General features: G+C 37.4%; 1 protein-coding gene across 3 annotated transcripts in view; it reads right to left on the minus strand.

The window, feature by feature from the left end:
• LOC102697672 (immunoglobulin-like and fibronectin type III domain-containing protein 1) overlaps window positions 1–25866 on the minus strand; it is a 49842-nt gene that overhangs the window by 5413 nt on the left and 18563 nt on the right. For all 3 annotated transcript variants that reach the window (XM_069190246.1, XM_069190247.1, XM_069190245.1), the window contains 18 exons: window positions 24789–24928; window positions 24520–24619; window positions 22991–23032; window positions 21151–21199; window positions 19947–20127; window positions 16876–16989; window positions 14530–14698; window positions 13365–13637; window positions 11747–12703; window positions 11033–11157; window positions 9683–9824; window positions 8514–8807; window positions 6883–7182; window positions 5584–5757; window positions 5032–5160; window positions 3110–3412; window positions 2741–2829; window positions 1580–1772 (listed from right to left, as the gene is read on the minus strand). In XM_069190246.1, the coding sequence (XP_069046347.1) occupies window positions 1580–1772; window positions 2741–2829; window positions 3110–3412; window positions 5032–5160; window positions 5584–5757; window positions 6883–7182; window positions 8514–8807; window positions 9683–9824; window positions 11033–11157; window positions 11747–12703; window positions 13365–13637; window positions 14530–14698; window positions 16876–16989; window positions 19947–20127; window positions 21151–21199; window positions 22991–23032; window positions 24520–24619; window positions 24789–24928 (3774 nt within the window). The remainder of the gene's footprint in view (window positions 1–1579; window positions 1773–2740; window positions 2830–3109; window positions 3413–5031; window positions 5161–5583; window positions 5758–6882; window positions 7183–8513; window positions 8808–9682; window positions 9825–11032; window positions 11158–11746; window positions 12704–13364; window positions 13638–14529; window positions 14699–16875; window positions 16990–19946; window positions 20128–21150; window positions 21200–22990; window positions 23033–24519; window positions 24620–24788; window positions 24929–25866) is intronic.

The raw sequence follows: 25866 nt of genomic DNA on the forward strand, positions 1-25866 counted from the left end.
TATTTTTCAATTAATTTCCCTTTTTGTCTTATATCACTTATAACAAACTATTTTAGCTAAAAAATGCAAAAAAAGAGGTTTTTAAGTTCCTAATATTTTTAGAATTCAGTTTCTCATATAAGATGCTTTAGGGAGGTTGCTCTTGACTGTTCTTTTCAAGTTCACTAGTGTTTTTTAAGATTCAAGCAATGTTTTGCTGAGTACTGCAGATATGGGTGAAGGTTTCTGAGGCTGCTATAAGAGTCCTAATGTTTGTGAAATCTCAGCTTGAATATTTCTACATAAGACAAGATCACTTTATTAGCCCCATACAATTTCTTGCATTAGGAATTCCTTTTTTTTTGCTTACCTCAGCTTGCTTTCCATGAGACGCAGACACAGAGAGAAGCTTAGGGTCAGCCATTGTACAGCACCCCTGGAGCCATTTGGGTTAAGGGCCTTACTCAGGGGCTTAACAGAGTAGACTTCCTCTGCCAACTGTGGGATTTTAACCAGCAGCCTTCCAGCCACAGGCACAGATCCTTAGCCACAGTGCCACCATGTTGGGTATCTCACAATTTACATTTTTAAAATGACTACATTGATTATTTTCAAGTGCACATTTTTGCAACTTGGAATGAGATTGGAATGAGATTAGATTGGAATGAGATCTTTTGATAAGCTTTCACACTTCAAACTTATCAGAAGTAGCCCCTAATTTAAAGGAAATGTCCAAAAGGCTGGACACCTTTTAGCCTGGAACTTGTGCAGCAAATATCTTCTTTTAGCATCACCCCAGAACAAGAGCCCCAGGCCTCTTAGTCTTATACTGTAGGTTGCTTACTTCTAAAGATTGGGAACTTCCTTTAGAACATTGATGATAGTTAGCATTACTTAATTGATAACTGATCACAGTAAGATAGTTCCTTCAAAATTTGACCTGTAATATCTGCTGGATTAGAGCTCTCCAGGTCCAGGGCTGGAGACCCTTGGTCTATGGTGTAAATTATGATAAATGTTTTATATTTTTCCAGGTATAGATTCATGTAGTGTATACAGTGTAAACTTTTAGATTTTAGTTAATGAGTGTTTGAAGTATTGATTTAATGTTTGAGTTCATGTACATCAAACGTCCATGTCATATTTATGGTTTTTATTTTGTTTAATGCATTCTTGTGTTAAAAACTGTTGTTTATTTATCAATAAATAGAAAAGTAAAAGATACCTTGTGACTTAATTTGGTATTTCTGACCTTTGGAATTAAAATTTTATTATACTTTTATTATTTAATGACTGACTATTCTTGTCTCCTGACATAACAGTAAGAAACAAAACATCAATTGAAGCCAGTATTAAACAAAATCCATGTAGTTATCCAACTTGGCACATTTTCATTGTTAGAAGTATCTGTGGATATTTATTTAGAGGTATTTGGAATAACAACCTTCATATGTACCTATTGTTGAAGCCATGAAGGCAGAAAACTTCAATTTTTCACTCCTATGAAGATATTATTAGTATAAAATGTTTATTTTTGATGAATTGCATGAGGCTTGCACCTAAAATAGTGTTGCCCACTGCGATTTTGAGCCATGATTACCTGTGACTCTGATCTCGACACTGAATGATTCCTGACCAATGCAGTTCTTGACATTTATGGTGTAGATTCCTGAGTCAGAGCGTTCAGAGGAGGGGATGAGTAGCTGGGACACCCCATCAGAGTTGGTAATAGTGGCCCGTTTGGACACAGGAATGCCATCCTTCAGCCAGACAATCTCTGGTATAGGAGAAGCCTGTGGAATACAGATAGATTATCATGGTCAACACATACAGTATAAGATATTATGCATCGCATACTATACTGTATGTGTGATTTCAGTAAGCAGAGCACTTTGCTATGGCTGTCAGAGGCAGAAGTTAGCACTTACTAAACAATGTTAAGAGAGCAGGCTTTCATGACAGTGGTGAAAAGTATGGTATGAATGTTTTATAATAAATATGCCGAAATGTTGAATGTTGATGGTATTAACAGCAGTATTATTTAAATATTTATAGGGTCCAATGCAAATTGAAACAAGATTATGGAACAATTAAGGCATCAAATAAAAATTGTTTTTTATGTGTTTGTAAGCATGGAATATGACATTGTAGACCTATGACTTTTATCATCTCCTGAGAGAGCAATTCAGGGTATTATCTAGTATTGTGAAGAGTTTGTGGATAACAAGGCGTTCAGTAGAAATTATTATACTGAACGCCTTATAGAAATCAGTTCAGAATGTTAATGCTTCTGAGAGCTATACTTTTAAAATGGACAAATTGAAACTATATGTAAAACTATATAACTTATAAACTTAACTTATATTGTCAACAAATTTTAACTGCATATAATTTGTAGAATCATTTTGAATCCCTGAGAGATCTTTTTTTAAAACATTTTTTGTTTATGGCTGCCATTTGATTCACATATATACACTTTTGCAATTATTTTTACATGGTTTACTTATAGAGTGGTTTATTATTTAAATTATTTACAATTGTATATTATACAATTAATATAAAATTGTACAGTATATTCTATTCTTTGGCACCATGTAAATGCTGTTTCTTCTGTTTTATTCTTAGTAGTTCATTGAATTTACTTTCCCAATTTTGGTGCATTTGTGTGTGTCAATTCAAATAATCAAATACTATGGTATTGTCAAGACAGACACTGCAGAGTGGGGAGATAATAAATTTCCTGTGTGGTGGGACTCCTCACCTCAAAGTTCATGTTGACTCGGACTGTGTTTCCAGCTTTCACTACAATAAAACTCTTAAATTTGGAATCAATGAGGAAATGAGGCCTCACTACAAAAAAAGCAAAGAGGAATGTATAGGTTAAAAAGATCTTTCTAAGTAGTGCCAAGAAAAATAATCAGTACTTACATACAGTATTTTATTCAAACTTTATTAAAACATGCCATGATTTAACTGTAATTCAATATTTCACAGAGAGACTCCTTTACTTCTTTTCACAATTTTTTTAGATTGTGGCCTCTTTGTAAGGAGCAGCTGCTAAGATTGTAAGCGAAAAGAGACATACTGTAACAAGTTTGTGAGGAAACCTCCAAAGACTACCAGTGCTCACCTGGAGGGGGCATGGCGAGGACGTAGTTGTCCAGCTCTTGTGGTTCCCCGTCACCCCCGTTGTTGCTGGCGACCACCCTTACAAAGTACATGGCCATGGATTTAAGGCCCTTAATCGTGTAGGAGCTCATGCTGAGCGGGGCTGTATGGCAACGTTCCCAAGCTTGGCCATCAGCTGGCTTCACCTCCACGTAGTACCCTTTGGCCACATCTCCATCATCCTCGCTGGGTTTAGCCCAGGAGAGGGACAAAGAGTTATACGTAGAGTCTGTCACCTTCAGGTCTTTAACTTTGCCAGGTGGCTCTGAAATTCCACACCGTGAGAGTTAGAATCTGAGCTTTTTTCAGCATCCTAGTCAATAGTTCAGATTTAGACATTCAACAGGATAAGGAAACACTAAGCAATTAGCCCCAAGACCTGGTCCAGGGAATACATATAGCTAAACACCTAGAAAATTATTTCCTTTCTCAGGATAAATTGTTTGTCTATATAAGCTTCACTTGTAATACTATGCAAGCAACTTTTGTACAGCAAAAAAGGAAATGTACAAACAGGTAATTCTCTGTGGAAACTAATCGAGAGGTCTAGAGACACTCCCATGGAGTTGCAGCTGTTTTAAGTTGGGATATTACAGTATGTTGATGAGCATTGCAGAAAGGTTTTCAGGAAATATGAATGGAAGAATATATAAAGTTCTGTAAATAAAAACATGAATAATATATTTTTTATTTCAGTAACTGGAGGTTAATGTTTACTTTGGGATAATGTTTATTTTATTTAAAGGGAGTAAAGTCCCTCCTTTTATTTTTATTTTTATTATCATAAGAAGACAAGAACCTCAGAAAATGTACAAACAAGGGAGATCTTGGGGGGGGGGGGGGGATTTTGCAAATGTAGCCCATTTGGTAGTTACTGTAGGAATTATTGTCACGCCCTCTGCAGCAGGAGGGCGCTCCTTCTCTGTCCTGTCCCTATTTTCCGGTCTGCTGTCCTTCCTGTCCCTCTCTTTCCCTTGGGCTATATATTTCCGGGTCTTGCACTCTGTCTTCGCTCAGCATTGACGTTCGGATGTCCTGAGACCCGCCTATCTCTGAGGGCAAAGGTTTCTATACGGCATTCCTGAACTCTTTGCACTAATGAACCACTAATCTTTCCCGTCTCGTTGTACGCTTGTGGGTCTTTTTCCGCTCTCCTGTTCCCCACGGTCAGTCCCTTTGGACGTCCGTGACAATTAGTCTGTCATATGCAGCTGCTGCAGGAACAGTAGTATAAGCAGGGGCATGTTTGTGTGAGATAAATCAAAGAGCAGGAAGAGAAACACTAGCTAACAGGCAAGCAGTGTGAGCTGGTAGCACTGTGTTTACAATGGACTGGACTGGAGCAGAAAGGTGAGCACAGGCAATCGTGGTACAGGCAAACACAAATCAGGGCGTAATCCAACTCAAGACGGGTAAGCACAGCACAAAAATAAATCCAAACTCAGAGCCGAAGGAAGCAAGCAGCATCAGTAAACTAACAGACACAGTACAAAAGCACGAGAGGAGAATCCAATGAATGTCATTAGGATGAAACGATGGCCTAGAATCCAGGAAACACACAGTGAGAAATAAGAAGTCAGGGCAAAGCTGGAAGTGCAACAAACTCACATCTTATGTAGCTTGATCCACCTGATGCGGGCATGGGAGATAATGTTAAATTAGTAACCATGGTAACAGAAGCTTGAAAGACAAGTCAATGTAGGAGTGTCTGGCTACCACAGCACACCAGCATTCCACAGCACACCAGCAGGGGTAAATATAACAATCCCAGTATCTCATCCAGACGTTTCTTTAAAGAAGCACTGGTATTGGCATCCTGTTGAAGAGAGTATCTGTGGTCATTATTTGCACTGTATCCCTCTGTCTGTTGTCAGTGTTACTTACTCATGGGATCTCGTGCAAATATAAAATCTGATGGAACACTGGGCTCTCCTATCCCGGATGCATTGACTGCAGCCACCCGGAATTCATACTGCTGCCCCTCAACAATGTCCCTCACTGTAAATTTTTTCTCTGGAAAAAAAATTAGGTGAAACAGAAGCTATTAAACATAAAGTCACATGCAATAGCATATATTATTATTGAGAGATTATGACACTGTGGGAGATCTATGGGAGATATGCAGTTTTAATCTCTTGATTAACTGATTAATGAGAATTAACACATACTAATGTAATATTCTGAAGCTGGTTAATTCCCTGCTGTGAAAACCCAACTGGGTGAATGATTCAAACAAAATGTATTATCTAATTTACAAGAAGAGATACATTTAGCTAAAACTGAAAGTAACCTACTGTAGGAATTTGATATTTCAGTTTACTTGAGACTCCTGTGTTAAAGAACACATAGAAAAAAATCCTCATATTAAGTTACACTTTCTATTAAATTTCTTTATTCTGAGTCCAAAGAATTGACAAGAAACAAAAGGTATCCTACCAGTAATCGGCATGTCTGACACAGGGCTCCAGATGTTACTTCCCTTCTTCCGTTTCTCCAGGATGTAGCCAGTGATACGACTCCCCCCCGTATTGTGAGGGGGTACCCAGGACACAGTGATGCACTTGGAGGTAGCACTGATCACTTTTGGAGGAGCTGGGGGGCTGGAGTAAGCTGTCATGAACAAAAATAAATACTGTAGCAGGACTATTGTCAATAAGAACAGGAGAAGTTTCAGGCAGGATGAATGTGATGAATGAATGCCCTGGTCTTCAAATCCAGTCCTCAAAGGGCCACAGTCCATAAGGATTTTGCAGGCTTAAGTGTATTCCTGCTTTTAGCTGTCAAATTATTTTACTTACATGAATAACTAGTTCAGGAGAAAGTCAGAGGATACTTATGGATTAAATTTGAAAAGCTGTGTGGCATGATTTTTTGCTCAGGCTCCTGTTGTTTAAACAGTAAATGCACTTACTCTATGGACTAAAGGCCAGAAGCTCAAACTTGGGTCATGTCAATAGTCAATCATGATCAGTGGAAGACAACAGACACAGCACCAACAGAGAAGGTTCTTTAAGGCAAACAGCAACTGCTGGGTACATGCAGGCTTGCAGGGGAAACACCAATTCTGTGAGGCGCTACACTGCGGAGCTAACGCACAAATGGTACCTTGTGGTACCAAATGGTACCACAAAGTCTACCCTACCTCAGCTTTCCTATGAAGTTCAAAATATTTACACTACATTTAAAAGTTCAAGAGTACATAAACCTATTCCATCTTCACTCATTAAAAAAAATGAAAAAGAAAGCAAATAAACCCTTTCCACTTTGTTATTGAATACTACAGTAATGTTTCTGAATTATCTTGTTTGTTAAAGACTATAGGAAAAGTTTAGAGTTTACATGAAGCCATTATGACAGTGGAGCACCCCTCCCACTGCACTCCCAAATCCACGGTGCGTGGGAATGCGCAGCTTCCACACCTGAGGCTAATCAGGTCTCATATTTAAGATCCCCCACATGTCCGCAGACTTTGTTCACCCTTAGAACCAGTGTATTTGCAAGCCGGCTACAAAGGATTATTCTTTGCCACGAAAGGATTATTCTTCTCGTTTTTATTCAATCTTCTTGTATACCAGAGAACAGACGCCTTCCCAGACAACTACAGAACGTCACACTGCTCAAGGATAGGAAGCGCTCTGCTGGTGCTCAGGTAGCACCCTTTAGAACCTAACACTATCACAACATGTTTATTATGATGTCATGAAGCTGTCAAGAGATAGGAAAGGATTGTTGTACCCTTTGTGCCGGCAGTGATGTCATCAGTCTCCAGCACATTGCTGACACCCTCTGCTGTGTGTGCCCGGATTCTGAAGCTGTATCTCTTGCCGTGCTCCACTTGGTTAGTGGCAAAGGTGGTGGTGGTGCCAGGGACTTCTCCCAACTTCAACCAAGTGTTGCGCCCCACCTGCTGCCTCTCTAAAGAATAACTCAGAACTGGGGAGCCACCATCGTCCCGCGGAGGTCTCCACTTGATCCCGATGCGTGTGGGTGAACTCTCCAGCACCTCCACTGGACCTTGTGGAGGGGTGGGCTTATCTGCAAGAAGAGAGTGGCAACACACTATCCTGGTTATGAAAAGTGATACAGTATAGGGCACAGATACACAGTGTAGCATATTGTATTGCTTGTCCCATGCTTCTGGAACAAAGCGTGATATCTTCAAGATAAAGATCTCCATACTTTGAGATACAAGAGCAGCCCTATGATGTGGCTTATGGAGTAGGTGCATGTTACAGTACATTATCCCTAGTGCCACACTAATATTGTTATTACATAATAGTATTTTTGAATTGCTGGTTTTTGCTTTTTATTGTTTGCATTGTATTGATGTATTTGATGTATTGTTTTAAATACATCCATGTATTTAAGCACAAAATGAAGCAAGGATTACTGCTCCTCTTAACTGCCCACTGTCTTTAATCTGACTATCTCAAATGGCATTTTCATTGTTACACTACATAAGAAAAATATGTTCATATTTAATATTGTTACAAGCTGAGGTAGATAATGGAGGTCTCTGTAAGAATCTCGACACAACAGGTAACACTTAACTAGTGTCAATATTTCCACTTCCCAGAGCTTCATATCATGGAATGTTTATTTAGTTGTGCTGGGTGGGATAAACCCTGATCAAAATAATCTTCTGGGTTGCCTTGGTTAACTAAATTCTGGGTAAATGGTCAGATCAGGCACAAGAGGGAAAAGGAGAAAAATAATCTCAGCCCCTAAGAGAGAGAGGAGAGAGGAGGAAGATCCTCTGAAAAGACCCAATAGACTTCCATTTATTTCATGGTATCCGGGCTTGCAGTAAGAAAGGTTTAACTACAGGTTGTATTGCACTTTGTTCAGAAGTTTGCATATCTCTTATTTTGGCCTCTGTAAACTTTAGGTTGCAGTCTGGGGTTTTCTGTGTGGTCTAGACCTAGGTCTCTGAAACATAGTCTGTAAACTTGTAGAGAAAGCTGTGTTTTGTGTGTTTATGTTGTGTGTAGTGTAGTTTTACATCATTTTCATTGTTAATAAATATTTGTTTAACCAAGTATGCCTGAATTATACTCTTCACCAAAACTGTGTCAGAGAAGAAAGAAGTCCCATGACTCTATATTACACTCTTTATTACACATGACCCAATTGCTTGGGTATATTCTTGGAGAACTCTTTACAATTTGGGTGTTCTGATTATTTTAGTTATTGACTAAGCCACTTGGTCCATTCCTGCTTATTCTCCATTTTCTGAACCCTCCATTGTAATAATGTTATAACATTTTTTCCACAAATAAAAATCAACAATGTAAAGAACTGTATATATTGGTGTGTGCTCTGAGCTGCCTTCTGTCTCTCAGTAGTGCTCTTTCAGTTTTTCTTACCAAGAACAACAAGCCTGGTCATGGCCTCGACAGCACCGCTCTCGTTCTTGACCTTGACCTTTATGTCTCCACTGTCCTTGCGCTGGCACTTGCTGAGGAGCAGGCGGCTGTGCTTGGGCCCTCTTTCCACCTTCACACCAACGTCATCCTGAAGCTCCTCGCCATCTCTGAACCAAGAGACCTTGAAAGGCTCCCGCCCTTCGAATGGTATTTTGAACACGGCGTTGTGCCCAGCCTTCACAGTCACGGGCTGCGAAAACATCTGGAGCTCCTCTTTGTCCAGCACAGGAGGATCTGATTATGGGGGAATAAAAGAAACAAACACTGCAAACCAAAGCTTGGTGAGATATTTGATACTGTATATTTAAAATGTGTTCTGTTCCTTGTGTTTGAAATTTATATTCTATGTCTATTCCATTTTCATTTCTATTTGTTTCTATTTTTTATATGAAATATCATAAAAACATTAAAATAAAAACAAAATCATATTTGAGTTATGTTTCTGTGTCATTTATATTTTTGCAGCAGTTTCTTTTTTAATTCCTCATGTAATAAAAGTGTTTAAAACTTTTGCCTGTTTTATCATCAGTATAATATGGAAGTGCAGGAAAAGATTGATTTTCACCTAGATTATTCAGCATAGACATGAAATAGAGTAAACCTTGGTTATTAATTGTCATTTTGTCAAGTTAGCACATTTTTACTAATTGAGTTTATAATGGAAGCCTAAGAGGGATGATAACCGCCAAGTTCAATCAGTCTCAGGTGTCTGTAGTTTGTAATTAATTATGACATTTCCTCACAACATTTCCTCACTTAAACATTATACATACTGTACATACTGTACACTATCTCCTCTCCCTTGCATACCTTTTTGCATTCCTCCTCCACCCCATTTCCACCTGTGCAGCCACCCCTTGGTCACATTCCTACTCTGCTAGGGGGTTCTAGCTTCCTCATCCTATGGCCAGGTTAACCATCAGACAAGGAGGTTAAGACAAATTATTGTAACTTTAAAAAACCCAAAGCAAACCTTTTAATATACCTGATTGTTGGCTTTTGTAATTCCTAGTGAATACACATTTGGGATTTGCTTTGAAAATAATAGTTAATTTGTATATTCTGAAACAAATTCTACATATTAAAACAAAAAAACTAGATACACAAACCTTCAACAACTATATGTGCTTCTGTTTTTCGTCCCTCTGCTTCAAACTTGTATTTCCCTGCATCAGAGTCCTGAACATTGGACAAGATTAGCTTATGGATAGCTCCTTTTTTGGAAATAGACAGTCCATCCTTGGGTGATAGCTGTGGACAGATTTACACAAAAGTCAAAGGTTAAAGTGTCTCTGTGGTCTACATTCATTATAGTGTCTATACAAAATCACTCTGACCGGGATTATCAGAACTTTTGCTTCCGTAAAAAAGTGGCACATTTTTTTCTTTATCATGTTAAATCCATGTTTATCTTGGATTGTCTACATTGCCCACATGGATGTAACAACATGGAGACACACACAACCCCTTCTAGTTTTCAGTCATTGTCATTTTCAATTGTACTTTTCAGTTTAATCGTAATCTGCACTGTAAATATATTCCCCTAGAGCATAGCTTTCTACTTCTGGTCTTGGACAGACAGTTATTACCCCTGCACTATCAAACTATCAAACTATTCAACTCCCTGCCTCTCTCACCTACGATCTGAACCCTCACTGTGCCTTCTCTCTTTATCAAAACTCAAACAAACGTTGAAATCTTCCTCTACCTCACATGTCAAGAAGATCACTCCCCATAATTTTCTATCCTTTATTTCATTCTATTGATGTATGATTTTGCACAACTGATGTTGTTCTGCACATGACCTGTTACCTGTTGTTGTTTTGAACATTGCCTGTTGTTGTGTTGTTCATTGCCTGTTGTAAACAGCATTTAGTTATACCATATACAGTACCTGTGTATGAGTATAATAACAATAAACTTGAACTTGAACTTGAACTTGGATCCTCAGTCCATACTTTAATGTATAACAGCCTTTTTATTGAACTTTAGGAACACTTGCAAGTTATTGATCAGTTTGGCAATTAATTTGTCCAATTAAAATAATTCAGATCTTTGAAGGTTGAAGGATCTTCAGATTTTTAGTCCAAAGGATCTATGATTTACTGAATTTAACACATTACCAGTTTAATCATAGTTAAATACTGCAACAGTTTCAAGGTCTTAAGAAATGTATGATTTAATGAATATCTGTTGGGTTTCCCAGGGCTAGTGTTGGAGACCTGGGACCTATGGAAGGGGCAGGCAACTGCAGTGCTGGGGTTCCACATTATTGTTTCTGTTTTTCTTTCATTAATGGCATACTTTAACTAATTAACTGGATGAGAAGTAAAACTAGTTGTTTTTCCTAGGTCTTAATCGATGATTATACAAAGGTATCTGTTTAAACCTCCAGGATTATGGAATTCTAACACTGGTGTTACTGTATGTCTGTACTATAGTGCAGAATTAATTCTCACCTTCTCTCCATCTTTAAACCAGATTCCCTCTGATTGGTCACTGCTTAGCTTGCACACAAGCTCAGCAGGGTGCCCTTTACAGGCATGCACATCTGACAGCCCACAGGTGAAGTGAACTCCAGGTTCTGCAAATCAGCAAAAGGAGACAATTCATGGAACATTCTGCAAACATGTCTCAAATTATTAAGCAAAGTTGTTGTTTTCAGAACTACTGTACGTATGTGAATGGCATCACCAGTAGAAATGGTTTGTAACCCATTTTCCATGAAACACAAATACTTATAGATCATATCAATTTTATCTGCATTGTAGCTGTTATTTTTAAATAGTAAATTCAATGACCTTATAAAACACAACAGCAATTACATCTAATTTATTTATAGTGCTATATGCACAGGTTCCTTCATACAAATTGGATTAAGTCAAAAGGTCAGGTTCATTTATAACAGTCTATAGCTGACCTCTCTGTAACTAATAGTTGTATTAAATAGTTTTCTGCATCAAGTTCACTTGAAGTATTTTCTGTATAACAACATCTGTACTTAATTAAAGATATAATCTGAATGAAAGAAGGAACATAACTGGGTCAGCAAATATACAGTAGCAATGTGCATTAAAATAAAATAATATGGTCTGTAACAAAAAAGGGTGATGCATGCTTGAATTAGTACAGCTGCCATGCAGCAGACATTGTGATCATTGTAGAGCTCATACCAACAATAGTGTCCTCGATCAGCGGCCCACGTCCAGCATGTCTTTTTTTCCTGTTTTGCTCATCTGTGAGTCCTCTGCCATCATCCCCAGATACTAATCGAGTACCACCAAGCCCTGAGTTGCCACCCTCTCCTCTTCCATTTCCTGATAGCCTGGCCCCTTCTAATCCAGAGTCCATTCCAGACCAATCCCCAGTACCCATTCCACCTTCTTCTCCTGGACACCCTTTGCCAGCTCCTGATCCATCTCCAAGGTCTCCTTTTTCACTTTGGCCATGACCCAGCTGTCTATCTTTTCTACCCAATCCTCCCTGCCGATCAGCTAATCCCCCTTGCTCTACTTTACTGTCTTGTAAATCACCTTCTCCTTCTCCTAAGCCACCTTGTCCTGCCCCAGACCCCCCTAAACCTCCACTTCCACCTCCTAAATTTCCCATTCCATCCACTAGCTCTCCCTTTCCTCTTTTGCCATCTCCTTCACTTTGGTCACCACCCACCTCAGTTACCCCTAGTACTCCTTTTCCTCCCATCCTTTGCCCTACTCCTCCCTTTCCCCTGTTGTCATCTAACCCATTAATTAGGTTCTGGTTCCCAGCCCCTGTGCCTGCCCCTACCCCTGCACATACACCTGCCCCCAGTCCTGCCCCTTGCCCTTCCCCTCTTTCTGAACCTGCTCCTATCCCTGCACCTTTACCTGCTTCCCTCCCTGCACTGATCCCTGCCCCTGTACCTGCCCCTAGCCCTGCCCCAGCTCCAGCAACAGTGCCAGAACCTACTCCAGGTCCAGGATCATTCCCTTGCCCAGCTCCAGTCTCTTCCTCAGCCTTATACCACAGTTTTTTCAGCTTTTCTGCTTGCTCTCTGGCTAGACTCTCAATCATAGTCCCTCCCCCACCAGCTCGGGTAGTTTTTCTGGCTTTCTTCTTGCCATGGGCACTTGGACTGTCATCTTCATCACCTTAGCCAGAAACAAAATGGAGTACACAGGAACAGATGGAGGAAGATAGAAAGAGGAAATGACGATATGTGAGTGATGAATAAGGAGATGGCTAATAAGGATGATGTCTAACATGTAATGATCAATCCTTTTTACTGTATTTATGGGTAATCAAGACAGAAGCATGAATAACTGAATGTCTCCAGATTAGGATTAAATAAAATACAAGAAAAAGACTCAATAATGGATGGCATGCTTTGCAATTTCAAATGGTTTCAATGATGATCTTAAGATTTTTAGTTAGTAATGGCCATGAATTTCTATTTGCTTAATACATGGTAATTCTCTGCTTGGATCTACTGCATCTACTGTATGTACAGTACATGCTATAATCAATCTTTTAATGTAACATCAACATGTTAAACAATGGGAGAGGGATAGCAGGGCTAAAATCAGACACGCATGGATAATGACATAGGGATTTGGTTATGCTGACAAGAAGAAATGCCTTTGGATGGTATTAATTGCATTATTCTTTTAGCTTTGTTCCACAACACAGTTGTCTCTTGTATTCTCTTAAAATAACAAATCCTTAAAATGACATATCCTTGAAAAAATTGTAAAAACACAATTTTTGGCACTTTTTGTTAACCACAGTGGATCAATACATTATTTGACTTACTTTCCACAACTAGCCAAGCACTGGAAGATTTTATGCCAACCACTATGGAGTAGATACCCTTGTCAACAGGCATGACATCCTTCACAAGCAGTCTGTGAATCAGTCCATCCTCAGACACTGTTATTTCATATTTGTCACTATTCTCGATTGGAGTGTTCTTGCCCATCCACACTGCCCTGAAGAGTGGCTGGGAGAGGACACACTCAAAGAGAGCATCCTCACGTTCCTTGGCACGCACTTCCTGAAGCTGGCAGAGGAACTGGACAGGAATAACTGGAAAGGAAACAAGAGCCCATCTGGTTCATTTAATTTTTTCTAGTGCACGATGTACCTAACTTATTTTATAATTGGCATTTTTTAATTGAAGTAGGCTCAATTAAAAAATGCCAATCTTTTTCATCTTTTTAAAAATGCCAATCGTTTGTTGAATCAGATCAGCTGGTTTAAAGGTAATATAACTACTAACCTGAAATCTTTTTTACATATATTGGTTCTAAAATGAGTAAAGAATTTAATCTGTATCCAGTTCTGGAATTATATTGTGTGGTATTAAGATTTCAAATATCTTATTGCACTACTCCTTTAACCTCTGAACTTCATATACAAACACAGGCTTTCAAAGACATTGGTAGCCAGAACAGTCCTTATTGACACCACAAAGAATTGTTTGGAATTTGGGAATCAAATGGGCACTCATGCTTTGCAGTGAAAAGCATGAGTGCCCATTTGATTGGTGGTGGTGGAGAGTAGCTATTATCCGTAAATGGGAGAAGGTCCATTTAGGATGGAAAATGTAATTAGTTAAATAGCAACCTTTGGTGTCTTTTCCTATGCTTTTCTTGCTCTGCTTGTCCTGGAATAAAGCAGCACTTTTAAAGTGCAAACTGAACACCAAACACTACCACCACTAAAATCCTCAAGATCCCGTCATGTTTCCTGAACCTTATTTACTCTGTTCAGTAGTGCTGCTTGGAGAGCTTTTAACTGCTTATGAGGAACTCACATGTGAAATCCATGGGAGGAATAGCTTGGATTCTAATATACAGTAATTGTATTTCAGCCTTTCACTAAATGCAACATTTCGAATCCCTTTTTATTCCTGAACCTTACTGATTGAGTGGTTGTGTTAAAAACAACTTGGTTTTCAGTTGGTGCCTGAACTTACATTTAAATGGCAGTTCAGTAGAGAAGACATTGGCTTCTTCAACATCTACCTGGTACAGCCCAGCATCTTCAGGTCCGAGGTCTTTAATGCAAAAGATGTACTTCTTTCCAGCTTGCTTCAGGGAGTGCTTCATTTCCATGTCCTTGCTATAAGGAATCATTATTCCATCCTGCAGGGTAGAGAGAGCTTTAAAAACATTTTGGTTGGCATGAAAGAGTGGACTTTTGGTTGAATTAAACTCAGACAAATGAAGTGCAATGAAGTGTGAGAAATTTGAAAATAAAAAAACAGCCATATCCAAGCTTTTTATAGATTAACATTGTTTTGTGTTATCATAAATTCATGTTGCCTATTAGCAATGTTTATAAAGTATACATTTCAGGAATACATTCTAACACATTATTAGTATTTTTTTTAATTATAAGTTTTATCTTCTCAGCTTTTTTGCTGGTTGCTATTGACTTAGGTCCTGCATTGTCTGGTGGTCAGGACTTTGCGGAGTATGTGGGCTGGTCCAAGGAGAGTGATTATTATTATTATTATTATTATTATTATTATTATTATTATTATTATTATTATTATTATTATTATTATTATTATTATTATTATATCACCCTGAGACTTACAACTGGCAACCCACTGAAGCTAAGTAGGTGTGAGCCTGGTCAGTACCTGGATGGGACTGGAACACTATACTGTAAGAAGGCGCTGTCCTTTGGATAAGAAATAAAACTGAGGTCCTGACTCTCTTTGGTCATTAAAAATCCCATGGCGTTTCTCGAAAAGAGTAGGGGTGTAACCCCGGCCTCCTGGCCAAATTTCCCATTCGCCCTTACCTATCATTGCTTCCTAATAATCACCATCTATGAGTTGGGTTCATTACTCTGTTTTCCTCCCCACTAAAAGCTGATGTGCTGTGAGCATTTTGGCGCATCATCCAGGTGGGGCTGCACATTGGTGGTGGTGGAGAGTAGCTATTATCTGTAAAGCACTTTGAGTGGAGTGTCCTGAAAAAGCACTATATACAGTAAGTGTAAGAAATTTTTATTATTATTTATAAAATACAATCGGGGCAGAAATGTGGGGTATTGGTTAGGACTATAAGATTGTGTGTGCAAATCCATGGTTGGGAGCTGTTGTTTACCCTCAAGGAAGGTACTTCACTCTGGTAAATGCCCTGCTGTATAAAAAGGCACTCTACAGGTACTGATAGTTTAAATAAAATATTACATACAGTCCATCTATTTCAATCCCCTTGTTCTGGTAAAAGGCATCTTAAAGGAATAAATAGCTATTTAAATATTAAAGTAATGTGTGTTCCCATAACATAGTCACTTAGTGAAAAACTGGCTAAAATAAACATAAAACTGGACAAAAGCACAACATGGTGCCTGTCACATGGTAGGGGCAACACATTGAAAATGAACCTGTACCACTGCTCTGTTTCCCATTGAGCTAAATTTTTTTAATTGTCATTAGAATGATACAATACATAAATTTGGTAAGTTCGTTAAAATGATCGTGCTGTTAAATTAATCAAGACTTACCATCTCATTTAAATTTAAAATTCAACTAGGATTATTTATTGAAATAAAGCTTTCTTTGTTCTTGCACTATACTATGGAAGCTTATTAGTACCATAAAAATAAATATATTTTTAGAAAAAAAATATTTTTATGTTTAAACAAGATACTATACTCCCATACTTCTGAACACCTGTTAAAAGTAAAGACTTTCCTGTATACAAGGGAAAGATAGGACATGCAAATCAGACTTTCATGATAAACAACAAAAGGGATTGCAATTAATTTTGACAATACATACTTTCATTATTAGCAATACTTACCACAATCTGTCTTAGTTTATTTAATTTATTTAAATATAAATCCAGTGATCATAAAAAGCGTTACATATCATGCTTAATAGAAAGCATGAAGGAAGGTTTTTTAATTGTTTTATTAATTTTAATTTTAAATATTGATATAATGTGAAGTTTTAAAGTTGTGAGGGGAAAATAAATCAGGTAGTATTTTTTCTGTGTATGTTGCAGTGCTGTGATACAGTTTTTGTCAATTTAACTTTTTTAAAAATCATACAATATACATAACTATATGGAAATTGATATGGGGCAGCAAAGAAAAAAAAAAGCTTTGAAGACTAAATGTCAATAACTAAACTGGTATTTAGATTAGCACAGTCAGAGGAGACCTGTCCTAAAAGTCAGAGTTTTGTCCATGAGCAGTTGAAAGTTATATAATGTGTGGCTTAATGTGGTAAGGCATAGATCTGCCACCATTAATAGGCTGTCAGGCCGTTGGATTGATTATAACCCTTAACCCATCTCACCTTATACAGGAAAATTCTGCTGCTGGGGTCTTTCAGGTCCATGTCAAGTTCAAACTCCGCTAAGCCCTCTGAGTTAACTTCGATGTGTTTCAGGTTACTAATGGTTTCAAGGTACTGGCAGGGGGCGGGGGTGAACAGGGGAAGGGAGAGGTGATGAAAGGTGGGGAGAAAAAGATGGATGTTTTAAAACATGATGGTCTAGAGGAGAAACAGATGCAAAGAAAAGGTAGGGACTGTGCTTTTAAAAAGAGAAGCAGACCTGTTTCAAACAAGCTGTGCAATACATAGTTTGTCTTTGTAAAGGTCTAGAAGTTTTGTTTACTCTTACAACTCAAAGTATTAGGAACCCGCACATGAAAAATCTTTTGGGTCTGTGCGAGAGTTAAAAACCACTTGAACACACTTGCAGTTGCTGGATTTAGAATGCAGAGCTTGCTCTCCAATGTTTGTGAACCATCTCATTCTTCTAACGTGATTAGCATGAAGTCAAGATTTCATAAAGGTAACAGTGTGAAACATTGAATTGGATGTTCCTCCAGCTCCTCATACTCCTCAAGCTAAAATCACATTGCTTGCTATTCTACATTCCTTGATGAGTGATTACTAATATTTTTACCAGTGTAAGCATAATGTAATACCCTTGGCACATATAATACAGTACAATATAATAAAATACAATAAATATAATTAAAAGTCTATGTTCAACAATGTGCCCATATGAATTGCCCAGGAATGCCCATGGACAATGAAATGCGCCCATATGAATTTACTGTAAATTAATTCAGATTAAATGAGTAATGGGTGTGTGTTCTTAAGTGCTAAATTATTATCACCCATTATTATATATACATATTTTTGTGATGGAGTGCTGAATGCAAAGTTGTAAAGAAACAGGCCTTTGTTAGGAAATTACTGATTGAAAGATGGTGTAACAGTGGTTTGAAGGTAAAATAATGTGTTAGTATTGGGAAAGCATGAGAGATAATCAAGAACGTTCCTTTCTTATAAATACAGTATGTAAGATTGGTCTTCCGTTGCTGTTACTTAGAGTACACATCCTGGTTCTCAGTACTGGTATCAAGTGCTAAAAGCATCATATTTCTTTTCAAAGGAAAGGAAATATATTGCCATATTTTGAGGTCAGTTATACAGTACTTTGTACTTCACAGAAAGAAAAAAAAAGATGTGCTCATGTAAACCCTACATTTGGATTGATTTACATTATATTTAGGTATAAATACAGTATGGGATAACATGTACAGTAACACACCTACTGTATACAGTACATATACTGTAATAATAGTATGAACTTTTTTTCAACTGTTTTGCTTTTTCTTCCAGAGAAAATGAATTCTTTAGAACAAATTAGGTCATCATGTAATCAGTGTATTCTCCAAGACATCCCCATAATGCCAGACCATCCATCTCAGAATCCAGTACAATCTTCTAAAATGCACTAGTACTCTACTGATCTCACTGACGCATAATTCGGAGACACATTTACAGGTCTGAGATTACAGGAATTGTGTGGCAAAAGCTGTCTCATATGGCATGATTTTCTGCTTTCATTCATACATTTCATGTTGCATCTGTGATGATGATTGATTGGATACTTTAAAGCAACAGTACAGTACCTTTACCTAAGGGGTAGGTTTATATAAATCTACTGTAAATATGTGGGTATAATAATGAGTATATTATATGTTGTAGATTAATAAATAAAACATTTGTAGTTAATTAGGCTACCACATTATAAAGTATGATATACTTGTTGAAAACAATGAATAATTGCAATTTTTATTCAACCATAATTAAGTATGGCGATGATGATAAAATCCCTATAAGGGATGCATGTGATTGATCTGGATTTTATTTTTTTCATCTGTTACACTGTTCAACAATGGGTCTTATACATTTCAGACTAGCACACTTCTTTTTTTGTTGCTGGAGTTGTCAAAAAATTCCTTGCCTTGGTATAGCTCTTTTCACCCTAAAAGACCACAGATTGCAATAAGGTGACATGTACTGTAGCAGTCACACTTCTCCAACAACCCCATTAAATCAGCAAATTAGGCAAAGAAGTGATCACATCATCAGGTTACTGATCAATGGAGTCTCATTTGTTCTGATATTTAATACTGTACTTTCAAACAGAATTTAGAATTAATTATTTTGTTTAGTTTAATACTTGATAGTTTAATTTGCTTGCTTATTTATTTTCTCAGTACTCAGTACTTAAAAATATGAATAATCTTTAAAATGTTAAATACAGTAATGTAACTGCTCACTAGCCTTTTGTGTGTAATTTATATTAACTAAATATGGTCTACTAAATTAAATCCCAAAAGAATTGCAGAAGGTATCTGTTTTGGCTTAACCAGTTGCACCAAGTGGACTTATTTGTGAAATTGGCAATGTAGCATCACAGAAATGTCTTGGAGCTGTAACTGAACACTGACCCAACACAGTCTGAACTATAGTTTGCGATGTTTGTGTCTGATTTTTGTTTCACTCCAGCATTCTTTAGTCATTAAACTCTGGTTTAGTTCTTTTTTACAGATTTACCTCTTTTAAAATAATTTTGTTCATCTGGTATTTCAGGTTGAGCTGGTATTTAGACAAACATATACTTTTCTAAAAAACTCAGCCATATCCTAAACACTATCTATTCTAGCACATTATTCTAAAATAGTGTTTTTGTATTGTTTGCATAACTTTATAAATCCACAATTGGGTGACAAAGACATACTATTATTGCTATAAAAATAAATAATTATTCTAAAAACAATTAATGGCAATCTAAATAGAAATAATGGTTTTAAATATAATGAACAGACATAGAATTTATGTGTAAAACATGTTCTGCTTTAAAGTCCTACTATTAGGTAGAACTAAGTAGAATTTGTTATTTATAAAGACGATATGTGGATTAAACATACTGGACTTAGTCCTGTGCTAGAGAACAGAGAGATAGGTATCTAGATATATTGTCATATTTATATACGTATTCATTTTTGTCATTAAATGGATGTTTTCAACTAGTGTTTTGGTGAAAAACAGCTACTGTATACCTTTGCTTGCTCCTCCTCTCTCTCTTTCTTCATCTCCTGCAGTCTCTTGAGCATTCCTCGGAAGTCAGTGATTCCATGCTCAATACAGATGCGCTCATAGTCTTTCTTGTCAGCATTCAGCAGGATATCCCACACTTTTCCATCAATCACTTTCTCTTCTTTTTTGACTTCATCTTTAACACTAAAATACAGTATACACATATTAAATTAACTCTGATAAAGGAATATGGGGCATTTTATAATATTTTATTTTTGTCTCATGTTTTGTTTCACTTACGTTTTTAGAAATTACAACACATACAGTAGATCTGTTTTATGCACTACAGGTTCATTGAATTTGATCTCTCTATTTTACCCACTATTGGGTACAATGGAGTTCTGCTTTTTCTAATATTTGATTGTCATTTGTGTAATTTTCAAAATGTGAGGTTGTTAGCCTCTCCTTGCAGCTTGCATGAAGTGTACCTTTCAGCTTTGCTTAACTTTGGCCAAAGTTCTAACAGCTCAGACAGGGCTCTGTATTTATGAAATGCTTAATAAATCACTTAATCTAAATGCTACTACTGTACTGAAAAAAAAACTTTAACTGAAAAGTCTTCCTTTCCTGTGTATGGAGGAATGCATGTTATGCATGTCAAAATTATCTTTTGTAAATTACCAATGTAGAGTATAGTATGAAGACATGGTTTAAGATCTGACTTCCACAGCACTGCGATAAAGCATCTAGCATAACATACTGTATTTGCATCTTTATGGTAAAATTAGTAATTGTGAATTGTGTTTCTAAAACATGCAGTCACTACTTTTTGTGATGTCAAATGCTAATACATCTGTTTGAGAAATATAATGATTTTGACACTGTAGGCTTATTGTAAATTAAAAATATAAGGTATCCGTATCCTTACATTCAGAAAAAACATACAAGCAACTACCTTCCTAAAATTCATGACACTGTTTTTGCTTTCTAAAGCTACAGTATACAGCATGCTTAGCTGATTCCAAAATCATTAAAAACAATTTAAACAGAACTTATCAGCAAGAAATTGTTTCTGGTGACTGCTAAGATTTGCAAAGCCATGTAAAGTATGTCTAACAAGACTTAAAAGTCTTTATTGACATTTTTGTTAGTATTTACTGACATGTTTTTCATTGGATGCTTTTCAAGCTTGTTGAGTATCCAGGTATAAAGATCATGCCAACTTACCGTTTCCTGAGCAGCTTCCTGAACTCTGCTGGGTCCTTTGTCACTGTTGCTGTAAGTGGGTAGAATTTCAGGTTGTCAGAAGCATGATCTCAATTTGATAAGCTATTAATTTGTTTGATTCTTTGTTTGTCTGTGTTCAAAATAAACAGATTTCAACAACACATTCTTAGTCAAATCACTGCATTGGTGGATAAGGGGTATCACAGCAGGCTCATGACTTTCTCACAAAATAAATAAACTGAGGAGGGATAGAATTAAAGTGAGCAAGAAAACTATGCGAAAGTAAACATCTAGCAGATTAATGAGAAAAAAATTATAATAAATTATGAATTTATGAATATCTTCTGACTTATAAGGTTCTCTGATATGAATTTCACCTCTGATTTTATTTTTAATGATCTCAGGAAGTCAAATTAACAGTTTTTCATTTATATTTTTAGTACCTATAAAACCTATAGGAGTCTAGCCCTTGATGTTTGAAATCATCCATTAAATCATTTTTCTGTTATTAAATGCATGACACTTCATTTGCAGAAATAGAAGGATTAGTGAACACTGCAGAAGTGGCAAAGAAAATACAAAAAGATTAAGCTTTAAGCTAGACTTCAAGCCTGTGACTTGAATGATTAGATTACATTACATTAATGTTGATTTGAAGATATTAATGTATAATCAGCTAGATTGCTCTTATTTACTTTACAATGAAGTTGTTAAGCCATGTTACAATACTGGCAGATGATGTTTAATGTAGCCAAGAAGAGAGCATTACATGCAGGAAGCAAAATCATAAGATGCAAATACTGTACAAAATACGAAACAGTGAAAATGTAGAAGGTACTAATGAGTAAGCCTTTAGTGTTTATGTCGACACACAATTTACATCTTTTACTAGACAATGTAGAAATGCCTTAAAAAATGGAAAGAATGTTAGGGTAAATAGTATAATTTAAAACATTGGATGTTATAAAAGCTGTACAATGCCCTAACAGAACCTTATTTAGATTTTCTATATAATGTTGGACTGTAACCAGTCTAAGAGCAGAGCAACTAGATACAGTACATTTCTTAAGTCTTATACTGATTGCCTAAGAGAGCTAAGAACTTTGTAGAAATAAACTCTTGAACAAAGAGAAGTGGATAATGATTCCAGTATTCAAAACCCTGAAAAAATAACCCAGTTGACAGAATCAACAGTGAAACACAAACATGGAAACTTTGTAGAAGTGCATTTCAATATGAGAACAAGAGGGAGTTCTTTAAACAAAGGGTTGTGGGAGAATGTAAGAAGGTACCCAGCCATGTTGTTGAAGCCTGGTTTGTTTCCAGAAATGGATGGATGAGACAGCTATTTCAATACAAGAAAGTAAACATTTCAACTTTTAAAATTTTTAGTTACATTCTTAGGAGATATTACTGATAAATCAACACTTTATGTTGTAACGAAAGGTAGCTCTCTGAGGAGCCACCATTTTGGCTCAGAACCCAGGCCAAAATGCTGTGTTTGCCTATGAAATGAGAAAAGATGCTGAATTAGGCACAGCTACTTGAGTGAGTCGGAGTGAGTGGAATTCCATGCGAGGGAAAGCACATGGCCCTGTGGAATAAACAACTCCTCCTAGGACCCAAGACACACTCAGGCCAGCTGTGCTAAATTCTGCAGCATTTCTCAAGTAACAGTTGGCCTTCTAGTTAAGACCTGTGTTTAAAACCAAGATGGCGGCTTATTCCTGGAGAAAACTCTTTCTACAGTACATTGCATAAACTTACAGACAGTTATGGAGACACCTCTAAGTATTAATTCCTTCTCTGTTTTTATATTACTACCAAGATTGCTACTCACATTCTTTCTGCTCTTGGGGCTTCTTCTTTTTCTTAAATCCAACTGAAAAACAGCAACAGAGATAAGAAATATTAATGTTTTTTCAAAATACTAAAATCAGCTTTTTAGTTTGTGAAAATGGTTATTACATATGCACACATAATTTATTATCAGTGAAAGATACCATGAGTTGATTTGTGCACTGAGCACTTTATTTGTGCTTAGGACAATGTTCATATACACCCACCCCATGTTACACCCCAGCTATTAGGTGGAAATCCAAATGCCGGGACTCAGTGGCCTTCAAAAGCTGGCAATGAAAGCCAAAGTTGGATAAGCTCAGGACTCAGGAGACAGTGTTGAATTATGGCAGACAGGATTCAGGCTGTGGAAGATGATCACTGCAGAGAGGAGGTGTTCTGGACTTCAGAGTTCTAGGCAATTGATTGAGCCAGCAGCCATGTCACCCTGCAACTTACATCTGGCCACCCACTGAAACTAAGCAGGTGTGAGCCTGTTTAATACATGGATGGGAGACCTCCTGGGAAAAACTAAGGTTCCTGCTGGAAGAGGTGTTAGTGGGACCAGGAGGGGGCGCTCACCTTGCAGTCTATGTGGGTCCTAATGCCCCAGTATAGTGAAAGGGGTACTATACTGTAAAAAGGTGCCAACCTTTGGATGAGATGTAGAACGGAAGTCCTGACTCTCTGTTGTCATCCCAGGGTGTTTCTCAATAAGAGTAGGGGTATAACCCTGGCCTCCTGGCTAAATTTCCCATTGGCCTTTACCAATTATGGCCTCCTGCTAATCTATATCTATGAAGTGGCTTCATCACTCTTTTCTCCACCCCTCTGAGAGCTGGTGTGTGGTGAGTGTTCTGGTGGGGCTGCACATTGGTAGTGATGGACGGGAGTCCCCATTACCTGTAAAGCACTTTGAATGTAGTGTCCAGAAAAGTGCTATATAAGTTTAAGAGGTATTATTATTGTCAGAGTTCAGATTGTCAGACTGATGCATCTCGCAGATCACTATTGCAACTTGCATCTCATGAACATAGCACTGCTGTGAATATATCAATATCAGAGCCCCATTCCAGTGGCATAACAGGATTTAAATAGGGAGAATGTGGATGATCAATCAGAGGATTGATTGGATGAAGGGGGCACCAATAAATGGCCTAAGAGTGTTCTGAAGGCCCTGGAACTAATGGTCACTTGTTGGAATTTGACCACTGTGTGTTCCTGGGGCAAATGAAGACTGCAAGGTCCCACTCGCCAAGGTGCTCTCCGGGTGCAAGACAGTGTCTTCTGGGGTGTGGAAAGATATGATTTACATCACATTCCTCAAGACCTCACTTGTTCTGATTTTTATTGTTGTACAATACAATGTATTTGTTACTTGTTATATTAGTCTTTAACAATAATTGATAATGTTAATATTTTGCTGATTTAAAGATCAAAGGAAGCAAAGTTTTTTTTAATGAAAGAGCTGTAGACTCAGTTCAGTGGCTTATTCTTTGTGAATATACAGTGTGGCAGTAACTTACTTACCTTCAATAACAATGAGTGTGGCAGTGGAGACAGCCTCTCCATAATCATTGGTAGCATAGCATTTGTAGGTGTCTGCCTCATCCCCAGTGATTTGGACTACCTGTGAAAGCATAGACGAGTTTGTATATGAATCATGTGACAGTTTAAGTGCAATTACCCTCTGGATACACCTTTATTACTCCTGTTATTAATATGCAGAATGTAAATTATTGTTTTTCTGTTTTAAACACTCAGCTTTTACCCAAAGTATTCCAGAAGATTTATGTCACCTGTAACACATATTCATTGGAGAATCTGTCATATGTCATTTTGAATTTATTTGGGTCATCCATGTTGCCCTTAGCCCTTTTCCAGGTAACCACTGGTGTGGGCTCCCCCTTCACAACTGCCTTGAATGTAGCCGTTTTACCTGTTGAAAGAGACATACTGTATATAATGGATTGATGGTATGGGAACATTTAGGCAAGGCAATAAGTGTTCGTAACTGACAAGGTCAGAATTTTGGACAAGACATAGGTCTAACCTCATACTGATTAATCATTAAAACATGGTGTTTGATTATCGACCTATTCATTTTTTAACTGATTCTTCCAGTTCACGGTCTCAGGAGAGCCTATCCAAGCAAGCAATGGGCACAAGACGCCAGTCTATCCCAGGACAGACACAAACACAAACACAGACATGCATACACTCATGACCCAGGCTAAGCTTCCCAGAAGACAGTTCATCTGGCAGTCTGTCTTTAGATTGGGGTAAGAACATGGAAAAAACATACAGTACATGCACATAGCACACCAGGTCTGGAACTGAGCCCAGGGCCCCAGTGAAGCAAGGCAGCAATACTAGCCACTGTTCCATTATTCTGCCTGGTGATTGATTATGCAAGTCATAATTAAGGATGCATGAACTATGGCACCCAGACCTGTTCAGTAAATGTCTGAAAGCATTTAGAGTACATCTAAGTAGTGTGTTTTCCGCAGTCAGTATGCTGCCCTGAATATTAGTCTGTGTTGCTCGGCCAAACACAAATCCGTCCCTCTGCTTATGAAATACTTACATTCTTAAGATGTGTTCATATTTCTGAACTGTATCTGGTTTAGATATGTAGAATGTAATGAACATTACAGTATGTTTTTTTTTCTCAGTCCTCTGCTGAAGTTATTAGCCTTTGATTAGATGCTTAAACTGATTTTTTTTAAGCTACCACTATCAAGACAGTTGAATTTGATCCTTCAGAAAATCTGAAATTTTGAATTTACAAAATTAAGTTTTGTTAAGGGTTCAATTAAGTGAAGAGCAGGCTGCAAGAAAATCCTCTCTGAACCAGGAATTGGGAATCCTGGCAAT

The sequence above is a fragment of the Lepisosteus oculatus genome, chromosome 5 (assembly GCF_040954835.1).
Source record: "Lepisosteus oculatus isolate fLepOcu1 chromosome 5, fLepOcu1.hap2, whole genome shotgun sequence".
NCBI classification, from domain to species: Eukaryota; Metazoa; Chordata; class Actinopteri; order Semionotiformes; family Lepisosteidae; genus Lepisosteus; species Lepisosteus oculatus.